At 46.8% G+C, this 19,495-nt stretch overlaps 1 protein-coding gene across 1 annotated transcript in view; it reads right to left on the bottom strand.

The window, feature by feature from the left end:
• The window catches only part of Svil (supervillin), a 132,340-nt gene that overhangs the window by 33,018 nt on the left and 79,827 nt on the right, over positions 1–19,495 (bottom strand). Inside the window, exons 14-18 of the mRNA XM_032884534.1 lie at positions 18,725–18,968; positions 17,661–18,237; positions 16,746–16,965; positions 9,461–9,584; positions 80–227 (exon numbers count right to left, since the gene is read on the bottom strand). Of these exons, the coding sequence (XP_032740425.1) occupies positions 80–227; positions 9,461–9,584; positions 16,746–16,965; positions 17,661–18,237; positions 18,725–18,968 (1,313 nt within the window). The remainder of the gene's footprint in view (positions 1–79; positions 228–9,460; positions 9,585–16,745; positions 16,966–17,660; positions 18,238–18,724; positions 18,969–19,495) is intronic.

Raw genomic sequence — 19,495 nt, 5'->3', positions numbered from 1 at the left:
CTCTCCCTGCTGAGCTGTCATGCACCACTCTCCCCCCGTGGACAGGTGTGCCCTGCTGTGTGTGCACACAGGCCCTGACCTTTCTTCACCATTCTTCCTGCCACGGTGAACTGTGTGGAGTCATTCGCAGCGCCTCTGCCCTTTGTCTTCCAAGCTTCCTCCCGCACAGTGATGAGGTGCTTCCTCTCTTCAATTGTCATCTGGCTCTCTCGACTTTCTGTGACTCTCTGTGTATAGAATGCACAGAAGGGGAGAAAGAGGAGCAAGATGGAGGTGTAAGCTTCAGTCTGGCAGCATTTGCCCAGTGACAAAACAGGTTAAGAGACACAGCTGCCCTGTTTTACCTTTGTCTAACTCATCTCCTCAACGGTATGAGTTTGATGAAGTAGGAGGGCTGGTTAGAATCGTGAATTCCACAATTCCCCAGGCGGGCCTTCCGGTTTGTAGTGATGTTACCGGGGAGTTAGGGAGCTACAGGAGCTACGGGAGCCTGGGAGGAGGCTTTAGATCATAACAGATCTGACACCCAGGACACACCCAGGTTGTGTGTAGACACAACCCACACCGAGAACAATGGTTCTCAGCATTTGAGTCTCTAATGTGGGAGACTCCACTGACAAAGTCAGTCGCCATCATCTAACCCATGAATTTTCCTTGCCCATGATTCTCCAGCACACCTTCATGGCCAGAAGTGATTCTGATATCCTTAGTAATTCTGACCAAGTGACAACCTTGTCCCAGAGTTTGACAGCTAAATATAATGCATGGCCCAGGTGTGGGCCCAGGCGTGGGTCTAGTAAGAACATTACTGGGGAAGACTGACAACTCAAACAACACAGGTGGGGTTTGGTGAACACAAGGTCGATGTCAAGCCTCTCGTCGTAATCATTGCATCAGTGTGTCGGGGGCATGAAGGGAAACGCCTTTGACTTTAGGCAGCACTCACTGAAGTACAAAATGGAGCAGCAGGTCATCATACTATACAAACATTGTGCTCATAGTTTAGGAAGGAAAAATAAAATTAGACACATGCAGACCATTCACATATACAGGCACAGACACACACACACACACACACACACATACACACACACACACACACACAACACAACCACATACATATACACTCACATACACAGCCACACATACTTGGTCAAACACATAAGGACAGTCACAGGGACACAGACACAGACACAGACTCAGACATGACATGGGAGAGGGGACTAGAGAAAGAGTGGGAAGTGACAGGAAGAGTTGAAAGCAGAAATTGGTGGGTCAGGGCAAGGGTATAGGAGAGCACCCTGCCTGGGATGGAAACTTCCCTACAAGTTTTAACCGGTGCCATTATGAACGCTGCTAACAGTTTAAAAAGCCATTTGAAACCTTTCCACTCAGGATTGACACCATGACCCTAATTCCAAAGAACACTTTAGCTATATAAATTTACTGAGTAAACTATGAGATCACCTTGACGGAAAGACACAATGAAATTTGAGAGAATAAGTCTGCTTGAAAATGAAGTGTCCAAAGTAAGGTTTAATTAAAATCAACAGAGCAGTTGGCTAAAAAATATTTCTCAAAACCATCCAGAATGCCATTAAAATGAGTAAGGAGGCTCATGGCCTCTCCAAAGTGTAGGGTGTGGTCAAGTTATGTGGCTAGTGACTGGGGAAAAAAAATGCTTTCCTCCAATCAACAGCTTAGCACCCAAATGTTTTTTTTGGAAGATGAAAATTCTGATCCGAGGGATGAAACAACTTGACCCAAACCTTCCAGACCTTTCAGAAGAAATTTCTTTACTCCCTTCTAAGTTCAGGTATTAAACATGGAAGTTTTTCTTTTCTGGAAAATTTTAGATAACATGGCTATTTGGTGTGTTTGTCCTGGGGAAACCCAAGTTCACATCCCTTGGCCTTAAAGGCTGTAGCGGGAATAAATCCTAGAAAATCCACCCTAACACGCGAAACTCTTCAAAGTATGAACAAAAATCTATAGCTGTCTCTTTTGTTTTTTTTTTTTTTTCACTTTGAAACGTCATTATTATCTTGCTTTTTTTTTTTTTTTTTGGTACTAGATTGTGTTTTCTTGTTTAGTTCTGATAAGCTCTATGTCCTGTCCTATGGCTAGCAGATGGGTGCTTCGCAGCCTAGAATAGCGAGAGGAGGCAGAATACTGACTGACATTAGACCTACTTCATCTATAAGTTACTCTGTCACATGCAGACATCATGGACATGGTGGAGAGAAGCAAGGGGAACGGGAGATGGGAGAGAGGATGGGGGTGTGAAGGAGAAAGAGAAGAGGCTGGGAAGGAAGGTTGATGAAATCAGAGCAAACCTCTCCTTTTCACCCAGGGAATGAGGTGCGGCAGGAGAGCACAGCTCAGCTATCATTAGGATTAGCAGCAAATCATAAGGCAGAATTCCTCCACAGTTAGTAAGGTTCATAGGAAGAAGTCTTGTGTTGGGGCTTTTATGTTTTTACCTTCCATTGAGTAAGTTACTGCAGAAATGACAGGACCATATGCTAAGTAATAGAGATAGGGCCAAGTATCAAAGCTCTGTAACATGGGAAAGAACCCAGCTTTGCCTTCCTCAACAAAGATTTCGATCCATGTTTGCAAGCACCTAGGATCCTCAGGTTGATGTAGAAGCCCTGTGCTCAAAATTTTAAGTGGTTTCAGTTTGGTCCTGTCACCGGCTGAGGGTTGTGATGGCATCTGGGTGGAACAGCACCTCACTCTGCACAGCCTCGGAGCAGGCGAGGAAGCAGAGGCTCCACATGGCCTCACAGACCCTGTGCACTGCTCAAACACTGTTTCCTTCTCTGTACTCTTGAATCTTGAAACGTCAAGACACCGCCACTCCCGGGGCAAAGTAAAGGACATTACCTCATTATTGAGAACACTGCTAAACTAATACATAAGCATGTTGAGACATATATCTGGGTAAAGGGTTAATGGTGGTACATGGCTTAAAATGTTCTAAAGTGTGAGGACATAAAACATAAGTTGCTTTTGACGAATGTTATTTTTTCTTTTACTTAATAAAAACTCAATGGAAGATATCCCATGTTCATGGATAGATGTTCAACTCAGTTCTCACCAACTTGATAATCTCTAAATCCTATGTAGTTCTAATAAGAATCCCACAAGGTTCTTTTATAAATAGAAAAGCTTATCTTGAACTTGAATGTATATGGAGAGGCAGAAACCTTGAAACAGCCCACAGAAACTGAATGGAAGACTCAGCTGGAAGAGTCATGAAGCTACAGGACTCAGGACAGTATGGCATTGGCTGCATCGTCAGAGCAGAATAGAAAGTCAAGAACCAGACCCATAAACCCACAGCTGACTGAACCTCAAGGAGTAAAGGATAAAGGCAATACTACAGAGAGAAGAGTATTTTTAAGGAGCCACATGCTGCAATATTTGCATACTTGCTTACATATAAAACAAAAATGGACCCAGATTAGATCATATGTGATTCACAAAAACTAACTCCAACTGGTTCATAGTCTTATCTGTGAAGTGTAAAACTGTAAAACTCCTAAGAGGTAATAGGAGAAAATCTAGATCACACTTACACACACACACACACACACACACACACACACACACCCCGCCCTGCTGAGATCAAACCTATAGCCTCATGCATGTTATTTTTCCTGGCCTGGGCAGAATCATCTCTTAGGTAGAATACCAAAGGCATGATCATGAAAGGATTAGTTGCCAAGATGGACTCCGCTGAGATTAATAAGCTGCTCTGTTGCGAACGATTCTGTCAGAAGAAGGAAAAGACAAACCATGGGATGGAAGGAAATATTTGCAAACCTTATTTAACCCAGCACTGTTATCCAAGATTCACAAAGGACTCAATCTCAACGACTGGGGAACCGATGAACAAAGCATATGTCACCGAAGAACACACAGGGATAGAAAAGAACTGTATGACAATATAGTCAACAACGACACACTGTGAGGGACTCACATTAAAATGCGTCCCTATAATGTATCTTTTGGTATGGCCAAAAGCTAAGACACTGACGTTGAAAGCTGTTACATAGACTTTGAGCAACATGAAGCACCTCATTGGATGCTGGAGAAATGTGAACTCAATGCAGCAGCCACTGTGAAAGACACCTGAAAGCTTCTTATGAAACTAAGCGTTTCCATAGGATTTCTCAATCATGTCCTTTAACACTTCAATGTTTAAACTTGTGTCCATAAAAAAATGCACACGAGCTTTTGTTTATAGCTGCTCTGCTCACCATTACCCAAACTTGAGAACAACCAGATGCCATTGAGGAAGTGAACGGCTAAATAAGCTTGGTCCTTTAAGACACATGGATATTGCCCAGCACTGAAGAGAAACGAGTTTTCACAGTACAAGAAGGCACAGGGCCAAGTGAAACCTGCCCTCCAGCTCTATAGAGATCAAGATCAATGGTTAATAAATCCAGAGAGGTGAGAATGATGGTCAGGGAAGGACAAAGCGTATGAGAAGAGGAACACCATCTTGTACGCCAATGTAGTGGCAGACGATGTGGGTCAGGGCCGAGGGTGTAATCACCAGCAGTGACCTGGACAGGAAGGCACTGTACTCAGCGGGAACCACAGATACCCTGTGCTTCTTGGGCTCCTGCCTCGGGACTGAAAAGTCAGAGGTAGAAACAGTGAACCTGTTCCTCAGGCTCAGTTTCATGACTGGGAGGGGAAATTCACAGTCCTGAATCCACCTAAAAATATGGGGTGAAGGATAGGGTGTGGGTTGAACTACTTTGGAAAATATGAAAACGTTAAACACACACGCTCACACACAGATACGCACAACCTCTGCCTCTCTCTCCACATACACAACCAAGGAGCTGCTTATCCCCCAAATGAAGCCTTCTCTACCACACCCCATAGGCTTTTCCTCACCTGGTTAACAGATACAAAGGACAGGTGTTTATGGGCAGCAGGCATAGCAGGAGGGTAAGTAGAAGCAAATACAGGTTCCTATAGGGCAGATCAAGAGGATTAGAGGGGAACTGGAAGGAGGACCAGGGAGTAGGAGTGGGCAAGTGGCGTGGGAGGGGAGACACACACAAGTTTTCCAGCAGCTAATGCTCCCATTGCAATTGTGGTTCTAAGACCCTCCTTCCTTTGAGTGTCATTGCCGAATGACACACTTCCCACATGGCCCGTGCAGGCACCTGAGCCAGGGTTGTGTGGTAACTAAATAAGGGAATAGGCGATCAACGGAACTCATATGTAATGTATATGGATATTTAGCTAAAGGGATGAGACCTGGGCCCTTCGCCAACAGCTTAAATACGTAATACAAACGGTCACTTTCTTTGTGGCATCTTCATTCTATCAGCAAACCAGATTGGTTTCCACACTCAGTGAGAGCTGCATATTGGCCAGGGATATAAAAAAACAAATGGGGAAGGCATGGGAAACCATAGGTGCCACGGAATTAGAAGATACGTTAGCAGCCATAGGGACAGTTACCTATCCCTGGTGAGGAGAGGGCCTCAGCCCCTCTAAGGGACTGCGAGCCACTATTCCTTCAAAGCAGGTTTTTTTTCCCCCCAGATAAGGTTTTCAGAGAACTTTAGAAGGAACCAGCGACATTTACAGCCACTGTGACATTGTTCAGATCATTTGCACAAGCCTGAGAGGCTCCCATGCTATTAAACATTAAATTATGCTATGCGGAACCACGAACTGAGCACACTCAGGAAAGTGTTGACCTCTCTCTATACATGACAAGTTTTTCATATATACACACATATATATTCATATTTAATATATACATACATATGTATATATGTGTGTATACATAAGTGTATATGCATGTGTATACATATATGTGCATGTTTATACATACATGCATGCACATATACACATACACGCATATACACATAAGATTCCACTGAGAATCCCCAGCTTTCTTTTCCAGAGGCATGGCTCTGAGGAGTCTCTGCAGTGTTATCAAGGCAGACCCCTCTCTCTTTGCTTCTCTGCCCCCAGGCTGTGTGTCTCAGCTTTGCACCCACCAGCGGGATCCACTGTGTTCGGTTACAGAAGGACACCTGCATTAGAGTTAAGCTTACCCAGAGCAGATTAGAAATGGCATTATCATCTGTAAATCCTCCTTCTTCCTACAGGTTAAAACAAATAGGAACGTTGTAGAGGAGGGGAAGAGCAGTCTGGTGCGGTGATCACTCTGTGCCTGGGTCTGGTCAGCCAGAAGCATGCATATGTGCACATCCAAGAGCCATGAACAGCAAGCAACCGTTCCTCAGGGACGGGACTACATCACCCCACAGAATGACACTCCTCAGCCACGACAGACGATTTAATATGAATGTGGCAAGGGTTCCTTCCTTCAATTTTCAGGTTGTTTTGGTGATATCTGAAATTCCAGCCTTAAGTGACCTAATTAGAGCAGCAGAAAGGGTAATCCAATCCCACCCAGGACTCACGGATACAGACCTGAAAACAGCCATTCTACAATGGGTTTTTATTTCCTGGAAAAAGTCCCAGATGACTGTCTTCAAACGGACATAGGTCACCTTATATGCTGCAGTGCTGACTAGGCCCAAGGAGGGCTGAGGTTTAGTGATAACTTGCTAGAAAGAAAGAAGACACCTGGCACGTGACCTCTGGAAGACCTTGCTTTCCTTCTCTTGACGGACGTGAAAACAAACCCTGCTGGACTACACGCGTGGGCCTGGACTGTGCCACTGTTTAGTGGCTTTTGTATCCTCACTGCTACGTGCGTGTGCCCCGTTCAGTGTGCCCAGGTGTCTGCCTGCTCACCCAGACCTACACTCACTCAAGTCCAGGAGGCAGGACTGGGGGGCCGTGAGGGAGAGAGGAGGAGAAAAAAGGGACCTGAGTCATTTCCACGGGAAGTGAGGCCAGCTGGGGAATAATCAGTGCTCTTCAGAGTCATTTCCTGAACCTTGATTTTGAGGACTGTCATTGGAAAACAAATGACTGCCCCTGGGGTGAAAGCTGAGAACAAGGAAAAGCCTTACTTTCTTCAAAGCTACTCAGGAGCCCAAATAAGACCATGTTATCATACAGGACCCCAGAGGGGACATGGGTAGAAACATCATGGTTTCTTTGGGGGACAATCCCTTTGATAGAGAGAATGGCTACCCATTTCCAAAGCATTTATTTAGTTAATTTGTTGTTGTAGTTGCTTTGAGACAGGGATCATTCTGAAACCTTGGCTGACCTGAAACTTACTAGGTAGCCTAGAGTGGCATGAACATACAGAAATCTCCTGTCCCAGCCTCCTCAGAGATGGCATTATGGGTGTGTGCCGCTGTTCCCCTCCCTTAATGGCTTTTATGTTTTTAAAAAATAATGTCATCATTTTCTTGTGTACAGGTGTTTGCTTGCATGCATGTCTCCGGACTGATGCCCCCAGAAGTCAGAAGAGGGTGTCAGAGTCCCTGGAACTGGGGTTACAAATTGTTGTGAGCCCCCATGTGTGTGCGGGGAATTGACTCTGGATTCTCCGAAAGAGCAGTCAGTGCTCCTAACCACTGAGCTTTCCCTCCAGACTGCTAGTGTCTTTTCTAGGGTCTTACAAGGTCCTCAAAGTTTTAAATGGTATGGTATTAGCAGAAAGAGAAATTGATTTTGTTTTGTAGTGTATGTGTGTGTGCACAGATATACATGCGTGTACACATTCAGAGGCCACAGGTCAACGTTGGGTGTCCCTTTCTTTTGGGAATGCTGGCACTTCACGTGTGTGTCACCATGCTGAGGCATGTGCTTTTCATAAGGTGGCTGCTGGAACATTTAAATTCCCCACCTGGCTTCCACAACAAGTTTCATAGCATGGATCTTCATGGGAGGGATGCACATGGCTTATTCTGTGTTCCCACACCTGCAACCTGTGTCTGTGTATCAAATACCATGAGCTAGAAAATGTTTGGTAACCATAGATGTGTGCTATTTGGAGAGCTTAGAACTGGGGTGGGAGTGGGCGTAAGCCCAGCTTCTTTGCGTTTGGCTGTAAGACTGATGCTTACACCACCTGCCCTCTGTTCTCCCGCTGGGCACCATGGCAAAGTCTCAATTTTCCATAGGTACCAGGCTCTTGTCTGCATGCACACGTCACCAGTCTCCCCTTCTCCCAGGTGGCATTCAGACAGACACTTGACCTAACTTTTCAAGCAAGCCGAAGGGCCACCTCAAGAAACACCAGATTTAAGGCCTGCCTCATCTAAGTGCAGTGAAGTAGTGCGTGCTTAAGCAGACTCCCAGCCCTTGGGAAGAAAGGAACCCGTGTGCTGTCAGAGGCGTCTGAAAACCACTTGACCTTAACTGGAGATTTCCCCATGTGAGGGACAAGAGCCTAAAATAGATCGGCTTATTTTAACTTCAAAGAGCTTATTGTCTAGGCCAAAGTGAACTAGGCCACCAGAGAGTCTAGGAACAGTGAGTTCACCGTGGCTGCAGAAGTGGAAGCCGAGTGAGCCCTGGGGGGCACACGCTGGTGCAGGCTGGGTCTAGAGCCCTGCTGCTCCAGCACTGGATTTTCTATCCCAAGAGTGAATGCAGGGGGAGCCTGAGTCTCCTGCTATGAGCACCTCAGCCGAGTGTCTAGGCAGTTCAGACCCATCCTTTACCCACAGTGCTCTGGAAATAACATGAGCCCTCACTCTCCTAAGCAGGTCTGTGGGAAATCCATCTCAGTTTAAGCTTCCTTTTTGTTTTGTCCTGACTGTAGGAATCCGGATCTTTCAAAACAACCGCACTGGGAACTGACGCCACGCATAGTCGACAGATCTGCTACTCAGGTATATGTTCTCTGTCTGAAGACTTTAGAAGGTTCTAGAAGCTACCTAGTTAGGTGTGCCTCAAGTGTATCTTTCTGCCTCAGCCAGCAAGCACATTTGTATCCACAGCACCAGTGGGCGAGGACATCATGGCTGAAGCGTGGGGTACCTGGCCAAGGCTGACGATCACTGCGTTTGTGACTCAACAATTCATTGATACGCCCACATATGCAATGCTTGCACATGTGACGTAATTTGATTGATAGTCATAAATGGGTCCTCAATAAAAGCTATACTCATCATCGTGAAACAGGCTTACGATTAGGCAGAAAGTTCTCATGGACTTCGAATTATATATGTTACATATGTTATGTTGTGGTTAGCTGTTGTCTCATTTGAAAGACTTTGGTCACATTCTAACCCCAGGATTTATTTAAGAGTCAACAATGAACACATTTGGAAACCGAGGCACTCATTTGCTGAGGCAACTGCACGGTGCTGGCACCCATCCTTGGCCCCCAGCCTTGACCTGGTGGTTAGGATTAGCAGCGTAGTGACGACTGTGTCTCCTTAGGGCAGGGAAGCACGGGTGCTCGTAAGCAGGGGTGGTTAAGCCACACGCACTCACTCCTCAGGCACGCGGCCAGGCATTCGAGAGGCGGACACAGTACCTTTTTCTTCAGGGACTGCTCCGCCTCCGGTGAGTGCAGGCCACCGGTGGCCTTGCTGTATTCCTGCTTCCGAATGAGCCTGTTCTTCCAGTCTTCCTCGCCACTCTTCTTCAACAGAGCTAGCCTGGAAAGAGGACACACCGACTGAGAACTCAGCAGCACACTCTCAGAGCTGACAAGAGCCTCTTTTCCGAGACAGGCACAAACACCTTTTAGGTGTTTGGAAAGGAAAGTTGGAACTGACTTGTCAGAAAAATAGAATCATCGCAGTAAGGAAAGGGACTCTGCCTTCCTCGTGCCCTGGAGCAAGGGAAAGAGAAAAGTTAACTCTCCTCAGAGAAATGCCTTCTCATACCCCTTCTGACCACTTCGGGAAATAACACTTAAAGATGAAAGCGGCAGTTAGAAAACACAGCTGAGCAAACCTGAAGAGTAGGAAAGAGTAACAGGGGAGGTGATTCCCAATAAAGTAACTTACGCATGTGTGGGAGTCTCACAACGAAACGCTGCTTTGTACAGGAAGTACACTGATAAAAAACAGAAGGATGTGGCATCTTGGTGTCTTACCTCAAGTAAAGGAAGATGCTGGCTAACCGCTGCTCTCTTCTGTTCTCAGCCCCGTCTTTCCCTCTACATTATCTTTGTCTTTTCCTTGTATCCTAACTAACACAAAAACTACTTTCTAAAAACACGCCTTGAAAAATTATTAGTTCAACTTTTCCCAAGGGGGGGGAATGTTACCAACACACCTGAGGCGAGGCACAGCTGGACTTCATCTAAAGCTGCTTGCACAACTGGTTCTGTCTGAGAAGCCATCTTGCAGAACAAGAGGCTGTCTTAGATAGCATGCTTACGTGAGGAAAACATCTCAGCCATTTAAGCTCAACAGAGTGGGAGACACAAAGGGACAAACCAGGGCCTAGGAGGCTAACTGAGGCTGGTGCTCAAAGAACTTAAAGGCTGGGGCCGTGGGAAGGGGATGAAGAACCGAGGTGAGGTGATGAGACCCCACTCTCTTGTGCTTTCTGGCTCTTGGATAGAATCCAGGGCCTCCCTCCTCCCTCCATCATTCCAGGCAAGTGCTCTCCTGCTAGACTCCATATGATAAGAATTTTGTTAAGCAAATCACATTCTATCTTAAACAAGGATCCATTATATTTACAAATGTATGCATTATCATATTTTATACTTTTGACCCCACTCTCGAACAACATAGAGCTTTGAGGAGCTTCCAGAAGGACACAGGACTTTGCACTTGGCGTCTATGTCCTCGCCATTCTTTATCTTCTTCTGTAATACCTCAGTCTTATGTGGCAGCAGATAAGATCACAAGGGTCCATTCTATAAACATGTATGATCTGCCTTACCGATCTAATATCTAATGCCAGTCTACACAGCATCAGTCTACACAGAGACAGACCATCCAGTCTTGGCTTTTATAGCTCTCCAATGCTAACATGGCTGCTGCATGTATGTGAGCACAAAATCTGAATTCCTTTACATGCTTTAATTTCAGTTTTTATTGAGATAAAAATGACCATTATTTATTCTGCCCCAATTACTTTGAATGTGCCCATTTTATTGCAATAAGAAGAGGATTCTCAAAAAAAATCAAATTATTAAAAGAAATAACCATGATGGAGAAATCCCAGTGTCAGGGGATATCTTCCAGCTGATGAGCGTGCCAGGCTTTCATACCCAGAGAGGAGAGGGAAATGTCTAGTCCCTTATCAGTAGGAGGCAGCCATGCTGCCACAACTGGCCCTGCAAACTGCTCTTAGAACCAGCTGCTCGCTCATGTTACCTTTGACTCGGAGCAGGGATTCTTGTCCTTCATCTCCACGAGACTGGATTACAGAGTGCAAACCCTTATTCTCAGGAGCATAGACTGTCACAGACAGTTCAAGGGCTTCTCCACAAAAACATGGGTTCCCCTGGGGCTGCTTTTGAGGAACAGGAAACGAATTCATAAAAAGCAAGCTGTGGAATCTAGAATCACTCCATCATCTTCTCTACACTCCACTGATGTGCAAAGACCTCTAAGAAACTACGTGTTTTGTTCTAGTTGTCCAGATAGGAATGCAGTTGCAGACCCATCAAGGTTCCGCTGAGCAATGGCCTACGCATGTTGGTGGGAAAGGAGGGGGGATTCCATGCTTGCCTCTCGAAGTCCCGGTTCCTTCCTCCCGTGAGAAGCTGAGAAGCAGTGCCTACCTCTGTCAGGATAGGCGGAGCTTTCCAACTCTCTTGCAATGCTCTCCCAGCCCATGCAGGATGGCTTCCACAGAACTATTCCATTCTGAAGCCAGAAAAGTTTGCTTCTCAATGTGCTGCTCCCTTCAGCATTAGAAACTTCCAGACTCCAGAGTAAGCAAAATGATATGGGAGAAACGGCTTCAGTTGAGCTCACGTGGCACTTGCCCTAGCCCTCATTGAGTACACATGATGAGGAACTTCATAACAGCACACGGTGATGGAGTGCAATATCCTGTCCCTTCTGATTTCCTATTTGCTGTTCAACAAGCTGTGGAGGGTGGCAGATCTTTCGAGTCTTGTTCTCTACTCTGGCAATCTCGCAGCTCTTCATCACCGCTGCAGAGGGTGAAGGTCTGGGTCGACACGTGACATAAATTGCCACTGTGCAGTGCCAACAATTGTCAGCGATTTTAACATCTGCCAAGTCTCAGGGCTACTTGTGGGCTGCGATGTGGAGGCCTCGGGCATCTGCTTAGGCTGAGGCTCCATACCCAGTGAGTGGCATAATATTAGTCTGTTAACACACGGGGCTGGCCCAGGGCCAACGTGACATGTGCTTACCAGGCTGCCATGTGGCCTTTACCAGAGCCCCTGATCTTCAGCAGAAATTCCGGCTTGAGAGCCTGCAGGATGAGGGCAAGTTTTTCCAGGCTCATAACAGTCAGGGCTGAGTCAAGCAAGGGACAGGCAGACCATGTGCCTCTAATATCGACTAAGGTATTTCTATTTCCTCCTTAGACACTTCAGAGAAACAGAAGCACCCATGGATTTAGGCTGAGTAGCTCTGGTGAGTGATTACATAGATTCTGGTCTTGCTAATGAGAAAGTCAGAAGAGTTAACAGTAATAATAAGCTTTTTGTCTGCATTTAGTTTTATCCGGTGTTGAAGACTGAACCTGGACCCTGTAGATCCAAGCAAGAGCCATATACTGAGCCCTGGCTCTAGCCCCAGGCTATGTTTTCTTTTTCTTCTTCTCCTTCCTCTTGTCTTCTGATGCTATGCAGTGTGTGTGTGTGTGTGTGTGTGTGTGTGTGTGTGTGTGTGTGTGTGTTGTGTCTACACATGTGTGCCTGTGCATGTGCCCTGAGATATGCCTGTCTTGCTTCATTTGCAAACACTGAGGTCACAGATGTCTGCTCTGTGCCAGTTTCTACATTCATGCCAGAGATTCCAATCCAGTTCCTCAGGCTTGAGCAGCAAGCACTTATTTTCTGAGCAATCTACCTGACCACTTGCTTTTTACTTATTTGAATTTCTCTGGTGCTGAGGACTGAGGCTGGAACCTAGTAAATGCAAAGTATGCACTCTCTGCTGAGCCAGGCCCTAGCCCTTCTGGTCTAAGTGGAAGGCTGCTATATTTTAAGTACAGTATGCTTCTCATACACATGTTAACTGTCATGATGATGGCATCCTGAGCATAACTTCAAGGGATGAAGGGATACTTAAAAAGGATTAATGCCTTTTTCATGGGAATGAGTTTCTACTCTGGCCTCTGGGTCAGTAATGGAAGAGCTGCCTCTCTGGTTTGCTGCTCTCTGCACAGATGTTTCCCCTGGAGTCAATCTTTGAGAGCTGTGAAACCACTAGGGGTCAGCCTCCCTCAGTGGATGAATTAATTCCCTGGTGGATTCAGGATTTAATGGCATTTTTGGGAGGTGGTAGAAATTTCTAGAGATGGGGCCTAGTGGGAGAAAGTAAGCCCTCTCCCATTGGCTTTTTGCTCTCTGGTTTCCTAAAAGCATCAGAAGTAGCCAACTGGGAACTGCAGACTTGAGGCAGCCAACATAAATCTCTTCTCCTTCAAACCAGGTTCCCCGTAGCTGTCAAAGAGAGGAGCTGTCTGATTGAGGGGCCTCACCTTCCTCTGTGTCCTAACGTGGCAGAGACCCTCTACCTGAGATGGCATTTTCAACAACATGGACCCAAAGGACATCTTTTTGCTTTCCAAAGTACTCAAGCCCAGATACTCCTTGTAGCACCAGAACTGAGAGGCCAAAGCAGGGACAGATAAATAAAGGTGGGACCTCTCTATTCTTACACCAATCTGAGGGCTCATTGGTAGCTGAAATCTTCTCGCTCTAAGTCAGAGCCAGGAGTTTGCCAGGGAGACATGGCCATAGGCTGTGTGGGGTGCGGAGGCGCAATAAAGGGGCATGTACACAGGGACCCCAGTTAACCACTAAGGTGGATCTCTGCCTCTCTCCACCTTCCTGTTGATTCTATGGATAAAGCTTCAGGTTGTCAAGCTTAGCAGCAAACACCTTATTCACTCACTCTTCTTGCTAGCCTTATGCTCATTTTAAAAAATGTTTGATATCTAGGGAAACATGTGCCCAGGACCCTTTCCTTCATCTTTTTAATGTAGAATGCTAGAGAAAACCATCTCAATACATCGTCCTCTGACCTCCCATGCAAGCACTCTCACACACGCACACATTCACATACATACACAAACACACACACTGAGAGTAAATGTAAAATTTAAAAGAGGAGTACATAGAAGTTTTCTATAAAATAATTTCTTGGTTACTATACTCTTACTTAGCTTTACACGTGATTTTGTCCCCATGAGCACCTAGACTAGCCTCAAACTTCTGAGATCACATGGCCTTCCTGCCTTCGTCTCTGAGGAGCACGGACCAAGGTGCTTAGAGCAGCACAGCAGAGAATTTGCTGTGGCCCAGTCCCTAGCATAAGAGAAGCCCAGGCACCGGGCTGAGGGCAATGTTATTAGAACTCACTGCAAAGTCTATGCTCTGTGTCGCTTACTCTCATATATGAAGGTGAAAGTGTAGGTGTGAGCGGAGCTGAGCACAGTGACCACAAGCTCCGAGGACTCAGAAGACTGAGGCAGGAGGATTGCCTGATCTCAGGGGTTGAGAACTTGCCAAGAGTAGTAAGTACACAGAGCTGAGGGTGCTGGGACTAAGTCCCTCCTATAGTGGTTTGAATGTAAGCAGCCCCCATAGGTTCATAGGGACTGGCAGTATTAGGAGATGCGGCCTTGTTGGAGTAGGTCTGGCCTTGCTGGAGGAAGTGTGTCACTGGGGGTGGACTTTGAAGTTTCAGATGCTCAAGTCAGGCCCAGTGTCTTTTTCTTCTGTCTGCCGATCCAGAGGTTAAACTCTCAGCTACCTCTCCATGCTTGCTACCATGATGACAATGGATTAAACCTCTGGATTGTAAGCCACCCCAATTAAATACTTTCCTTTATAAGGGTTGCCATGGTTATAGTGTCTCTTCACAGCAATAGAAACCCTAACTAAGGTGCCTTTGGCAAATTGAGGCAGTTAGAATAGCTGGATTAAGTAAGGTTTGAAAGACCTAGAAGTTTATATGTCACTCCAGGAAAGAAAAGCAAAGCCCAAGTAAATGTTAGAATAACACCCTTCTTCTCACTAACCAGGTCAAGCTTCACATGTAATGATGAGAAAGGTTAGAGTCCCCACTCAGAGAACTTTCTCTCATGAAAAGTAAAGATAGATACTTGGGTGTTTGCAGTGACATACACACAAAAGTACCATCATGGCACATGGGAGGTCATGGGTGACCTATTTCCTATCAACATTCTTTATGATAGCCAACTTAATTGCTAGAGAATGGGACCCTTACCCTTTAAAACCCTGTTAACAATGAAATGGAATAGCTGAATATTTAACAAGCACTCCTGCCAGGATTCTGCCTAGATTCAGGTCAGGAATCTTTCGAGAGGTTTTGGCTCCAGGTAGGCAACAGGTGCATGCTACCTATATCCCTGTATCTCAACTCCCTTCCAGGTACACAGAAGCCCAGAGTCACCTTCTAACTTCCACACACAGTCTGGCTGCACAGTAGTCCAGCTTTAAACAGAAGAGTTTTCCCTCAGGGTAAAACTCACAGACAAATACAGATCCACCAGAGTTTACTGAAAACAAGCAAGAGAATCAAGAAATCCAGCACCTGCTGCCTAACGTAAAATTTCCAGGCCAGAGCTCAGTGGTAAAGTGCTTGCCTAGCAGGTACAAAACTCTAGGTGAACTCACCAGTATGGGAAGGAAGGAGGAGGAAGGAAGGGAAGGGGAGGTGGGGAGGAGGGAAGGGATGGGGAAGGGGAAGGGGAAGGGGAAAGGGGGTGAGAGACTGGAGAGGGAGGGGGAGTGAGGAAGTTAGAAAGGATTGAGAGGGCATTAAGGAAGGGAGGAAGGGAAGGAGGGAGGGAGGGAGAAAAGAGAGAAGGAAGGGGAGGGGAAAGGGGGAGAGGGAAAAGCAAGGAAGAAAGGGAGGGAAGGAGGGAGAAAAGGAAGGAAGAGAGGGGAAAAAAGGAAGGAAGAGGGAGGGAGGGAAAGAAAAAAATCTAAATGTTCAGAGCAATCATTCATCTTCGACTGGTGGATGGTTCAGCGTGCCAAGACCAACAGCCTGAGTCCCATCCCAGGAGCCACATACTGGGAGGAAAGAAGTGATTTCTGCAAATTGTCCACCGACCTCACACATATTTTATGGCACATGTATAAGTACACATGCACACACACACACACACACACACACACACACACACGCACGCACGCACGCACGCACGCACGCACGCGCACGCACGCACGCACGCACGCACGCACGCACGCACGCGCGTGTGTTGTGCACAAGTAAGTAAATGTAATAAAAATTTAGAGAAAGGCAATTCATCTTATTTCCTATAATATGCGGCAAACAGATTCTAATCTGTAAGACACAGATCCTCTGTGTGAACGTATCTATCTTCACCCTATATTTATTTTACCCAGAACGTCAGAGGGTACCTACAGTTTGAATCACATGCTTCTGTAGGAGAAAGAGCCTAGATCTCAGCTCCCAAAGAAATGGATATGACATAAGAGAGAGACAAGCAAGGTGTCCCTGTTCATCCTTCCTTCGAGTCTGGACTGGACATTACAACTTTGCTAAACTAGGTGCAGCTCATGGTCTTATGCCTTGGCTTCCCTGGGCTATTTTAGCATGGCAGCATAGCCCACATCCCTCCACAATATATCTGCCAATCACCAGAGGGCTTACCTTTCTTTGATCGACATGGTTTTGCTGGGTGAATCCAGGATACTGTCGCCCGCTGGCACTTTGACCTCTCCAGAAGCAAACATGGCACAGGGGTTCTTGAAGAGCTTCTCTGCTAGCTGCTCCGAGGACTCCTGCTGCTTCCAGGCCCCTGGGGTTGCCATCGGAACAGAGGCTTTCCTGGCAGCTGTCTCCGTCTTCTCAGAAGCAGTTTCTCCAAACTCTGAGAAGGAGAGCCAGTCAGCATCAGTCTCTGGGCAAATATCTTTCCAGCTGTACACACCGAGGTGCAGTACTGGAGTAAGGCTGCGGGCACACGGTGAGTTGCCCAGGCCACTGCAGCACAAGCCGCTGAGAGAAAGCTAGCCTGAGTCAGCTATGCTGCCAGTGGGCTTCCTGCTCTTAATCAGCACATCTTCACTTCTAGTGAGCTGAACTCACCCCAAGCCCGTCACAACTGACATACAATCAATGTAGGTCAGTCTCTAATGCGGACAGAGCATAAACTGCATCATCAGAATGCATGACGAGTCTGGAAACCATGCCGGGTTCAAGTCCTTATTCTCTGTGCTTACTGGGCACAGGACTTTTGGGCCATCAACTTTAGTAAAAGGGGTCAACACAGCCTGGGAGCTCAGAAGGCTATTGTGTGAGTTAATGTCACCAGTCACCCGAAACCCTTATCAAGGGGTGTTAAGATGGCAGCCACTTTTGCTTTGTAGACTCTATCAGTTCATTGTGTCAGAATTGAGGGGAAGAGAGGTCTGGGGAAAGGACTATGAGTCGCTGACCTTCTGATCGGTTCTAGTGATAACCTGTCTCTAGATGTAGTTAAGCAGAAACAACCCAAACGCGTGCGAGACGTCTGTCAGACCACGGAGCCCTTATAAAGCCTGGGAGTTAGCTGCAGAGCCTTACCTTTGAGTGAGAACTTCCTCATGACATTCTCCACATCTGCATTCTCCTCCGAGGCCTGCTTATCCTTCAGGTCCAGACTCTCTTGCACACTGCTTTTAGCAGTGGAAAATTCCTTCAGCTCATCACCAAGGTGGGTGGCAGAAGAATCCCCTAGCTCTAAGCTTCCCCTCCTGAGGTTGGCGTACTTAGGCTCCTTCTGACCATCACCCTCCCCGACTCTGCCAAGGATGGGGTAGGAGGGCTCCACGTCCTCCTCCAAGGCTCCTCGTGTTTGAATGTGACCGTCCTCAGCTGCAGTCAGAGCATTCTTGTTTTCTGTCTCTCCGGACTCCTCCGGCATTCCTTTGCTCCCACTGTGCTCTGCCAAAGGCCGCCAGGCTTGTGGTTTCAGAATGCTTCTGACTGGAGAGTCTGAGTTTTCCACAGGAGAAGGAGACTTATAGTCAGGGGCACTTGCACTGTTGTCAACAGACGGCTTTCGAAGGTCCCCTGCGTATGTGGGAGCCACTGCAGAGGCCATGGTAGAAACAGAGGTGTTCACAGTAGGGGAGAAGGAGATGAGCTTCCCACTCTGCACCTGGGAGTGGGGGGACACGGTTTAGAAGCAGCGTCACCAGAGGGCAGGCTGGGGTGGGGATAATACACCTGCAGTATGGCCTCCTGTGATGCCTTACTGGATAGCCAGCCGGCATGGTTACAGAACACACAGAACAAATCACAGACAAACATTCTGGAGAGGCAGCTTGCCTCTGCTTTTATAGTCAACCACAGGGGACTCATTCCAAGCAAGTTATGAACAAGAGAGGAAGTAGCAAACGTGGGTCTGGTTCTTCCTTAGGAACGGGAAGATGAAGCCACTCATAGGCTCACCTGTTAACCCTGTCCTGTACCATAAACCCAAGAGCAATATTGGGCAGCTTTATACAAAGCAAACACACACACACACACACACACACACTACATACATACATCCTACACACATACCCCCCCCAACACACATACACCCTACACACATACCACCCCCCCACACACACACACACCGAAGTTAGATCTTACACTCTTACCTGCTCCACCTCTCCAAGCGTGACCGGCTGGGTCTGATACCTTGCGTTCATCCTCCTCTGCCGCACGTCTATTCTGTTTCGGGTGGAAATGGCTTTGGAGACTGGCTGGGACAATTTGTTAAACAAGGCCAATTTCTCTGCTAAGCTCAGAGTGGAGGAATCAGGTTCGCCTGGTTCAGCAGACTCTCTGCCCTCATTTGCCAGGTCCCTGGCTAAAGCCTTCTGGTGAGCAGATGCCTGTAACCTAGAAGCAAGGAAGGAGAGGTCAGCCATACAAAGGAAAACAAGGAACGCCTACCACCAATCCATATGGTAACTTTCTTTAAAAAGGTCACATAGTTTGTAAAGAGGTCATTTTCCCTAGTGGATCTGGGAGAGGGGCACTTGGCTGTTTAGCTATTAAACACGACAGACAGCGCAGAGCAAGAACAGGACACCAGCACCATCAGACAGGCAGACTTTTGGCTCTGAATCACAGCCATAAAGGAGATCTCCTGTTTAAGGAACTGGTATCACTCTGGATGTACCTTCCTAGAGAGACATCCTGGATGGCTCCCATCACAGGGGCTAAAGTCACTCCTGCCTCACACATCCTCTACAGACACTGCTCAGAGGCTGCCTCTTGGTTGTGAATGGTTAGGGACAGTGTGGCCTCCTGTCAGTGACACAGTCAGCAAAAGCAGCCTTTTCTCTGTCAAAGTGTGGTTTGCACATACTTTCTCTCCCAGGTTTCTGCCAATTCCCAAAGTTACTTAAATGTAATTCTCTGTA

Source organism: Rattus rattus, chromosome 14 (assembly GCF_011064425.1).
Source record: "Rattus rattus isolate New Zealand chromosome 14, Rrattus_CSIRO_v1, whole genome shotgun sequence".
In the NCBI taxonomy this organism is placed as follows: Eukaryota; Metazoa; Chordata; class Mammalia; order Rodentia; family Muridae; genus Rattus; species Rattus rattus.
This window is presented reverse-complemented; position numbering and strand designations above follow the sequence as displayed.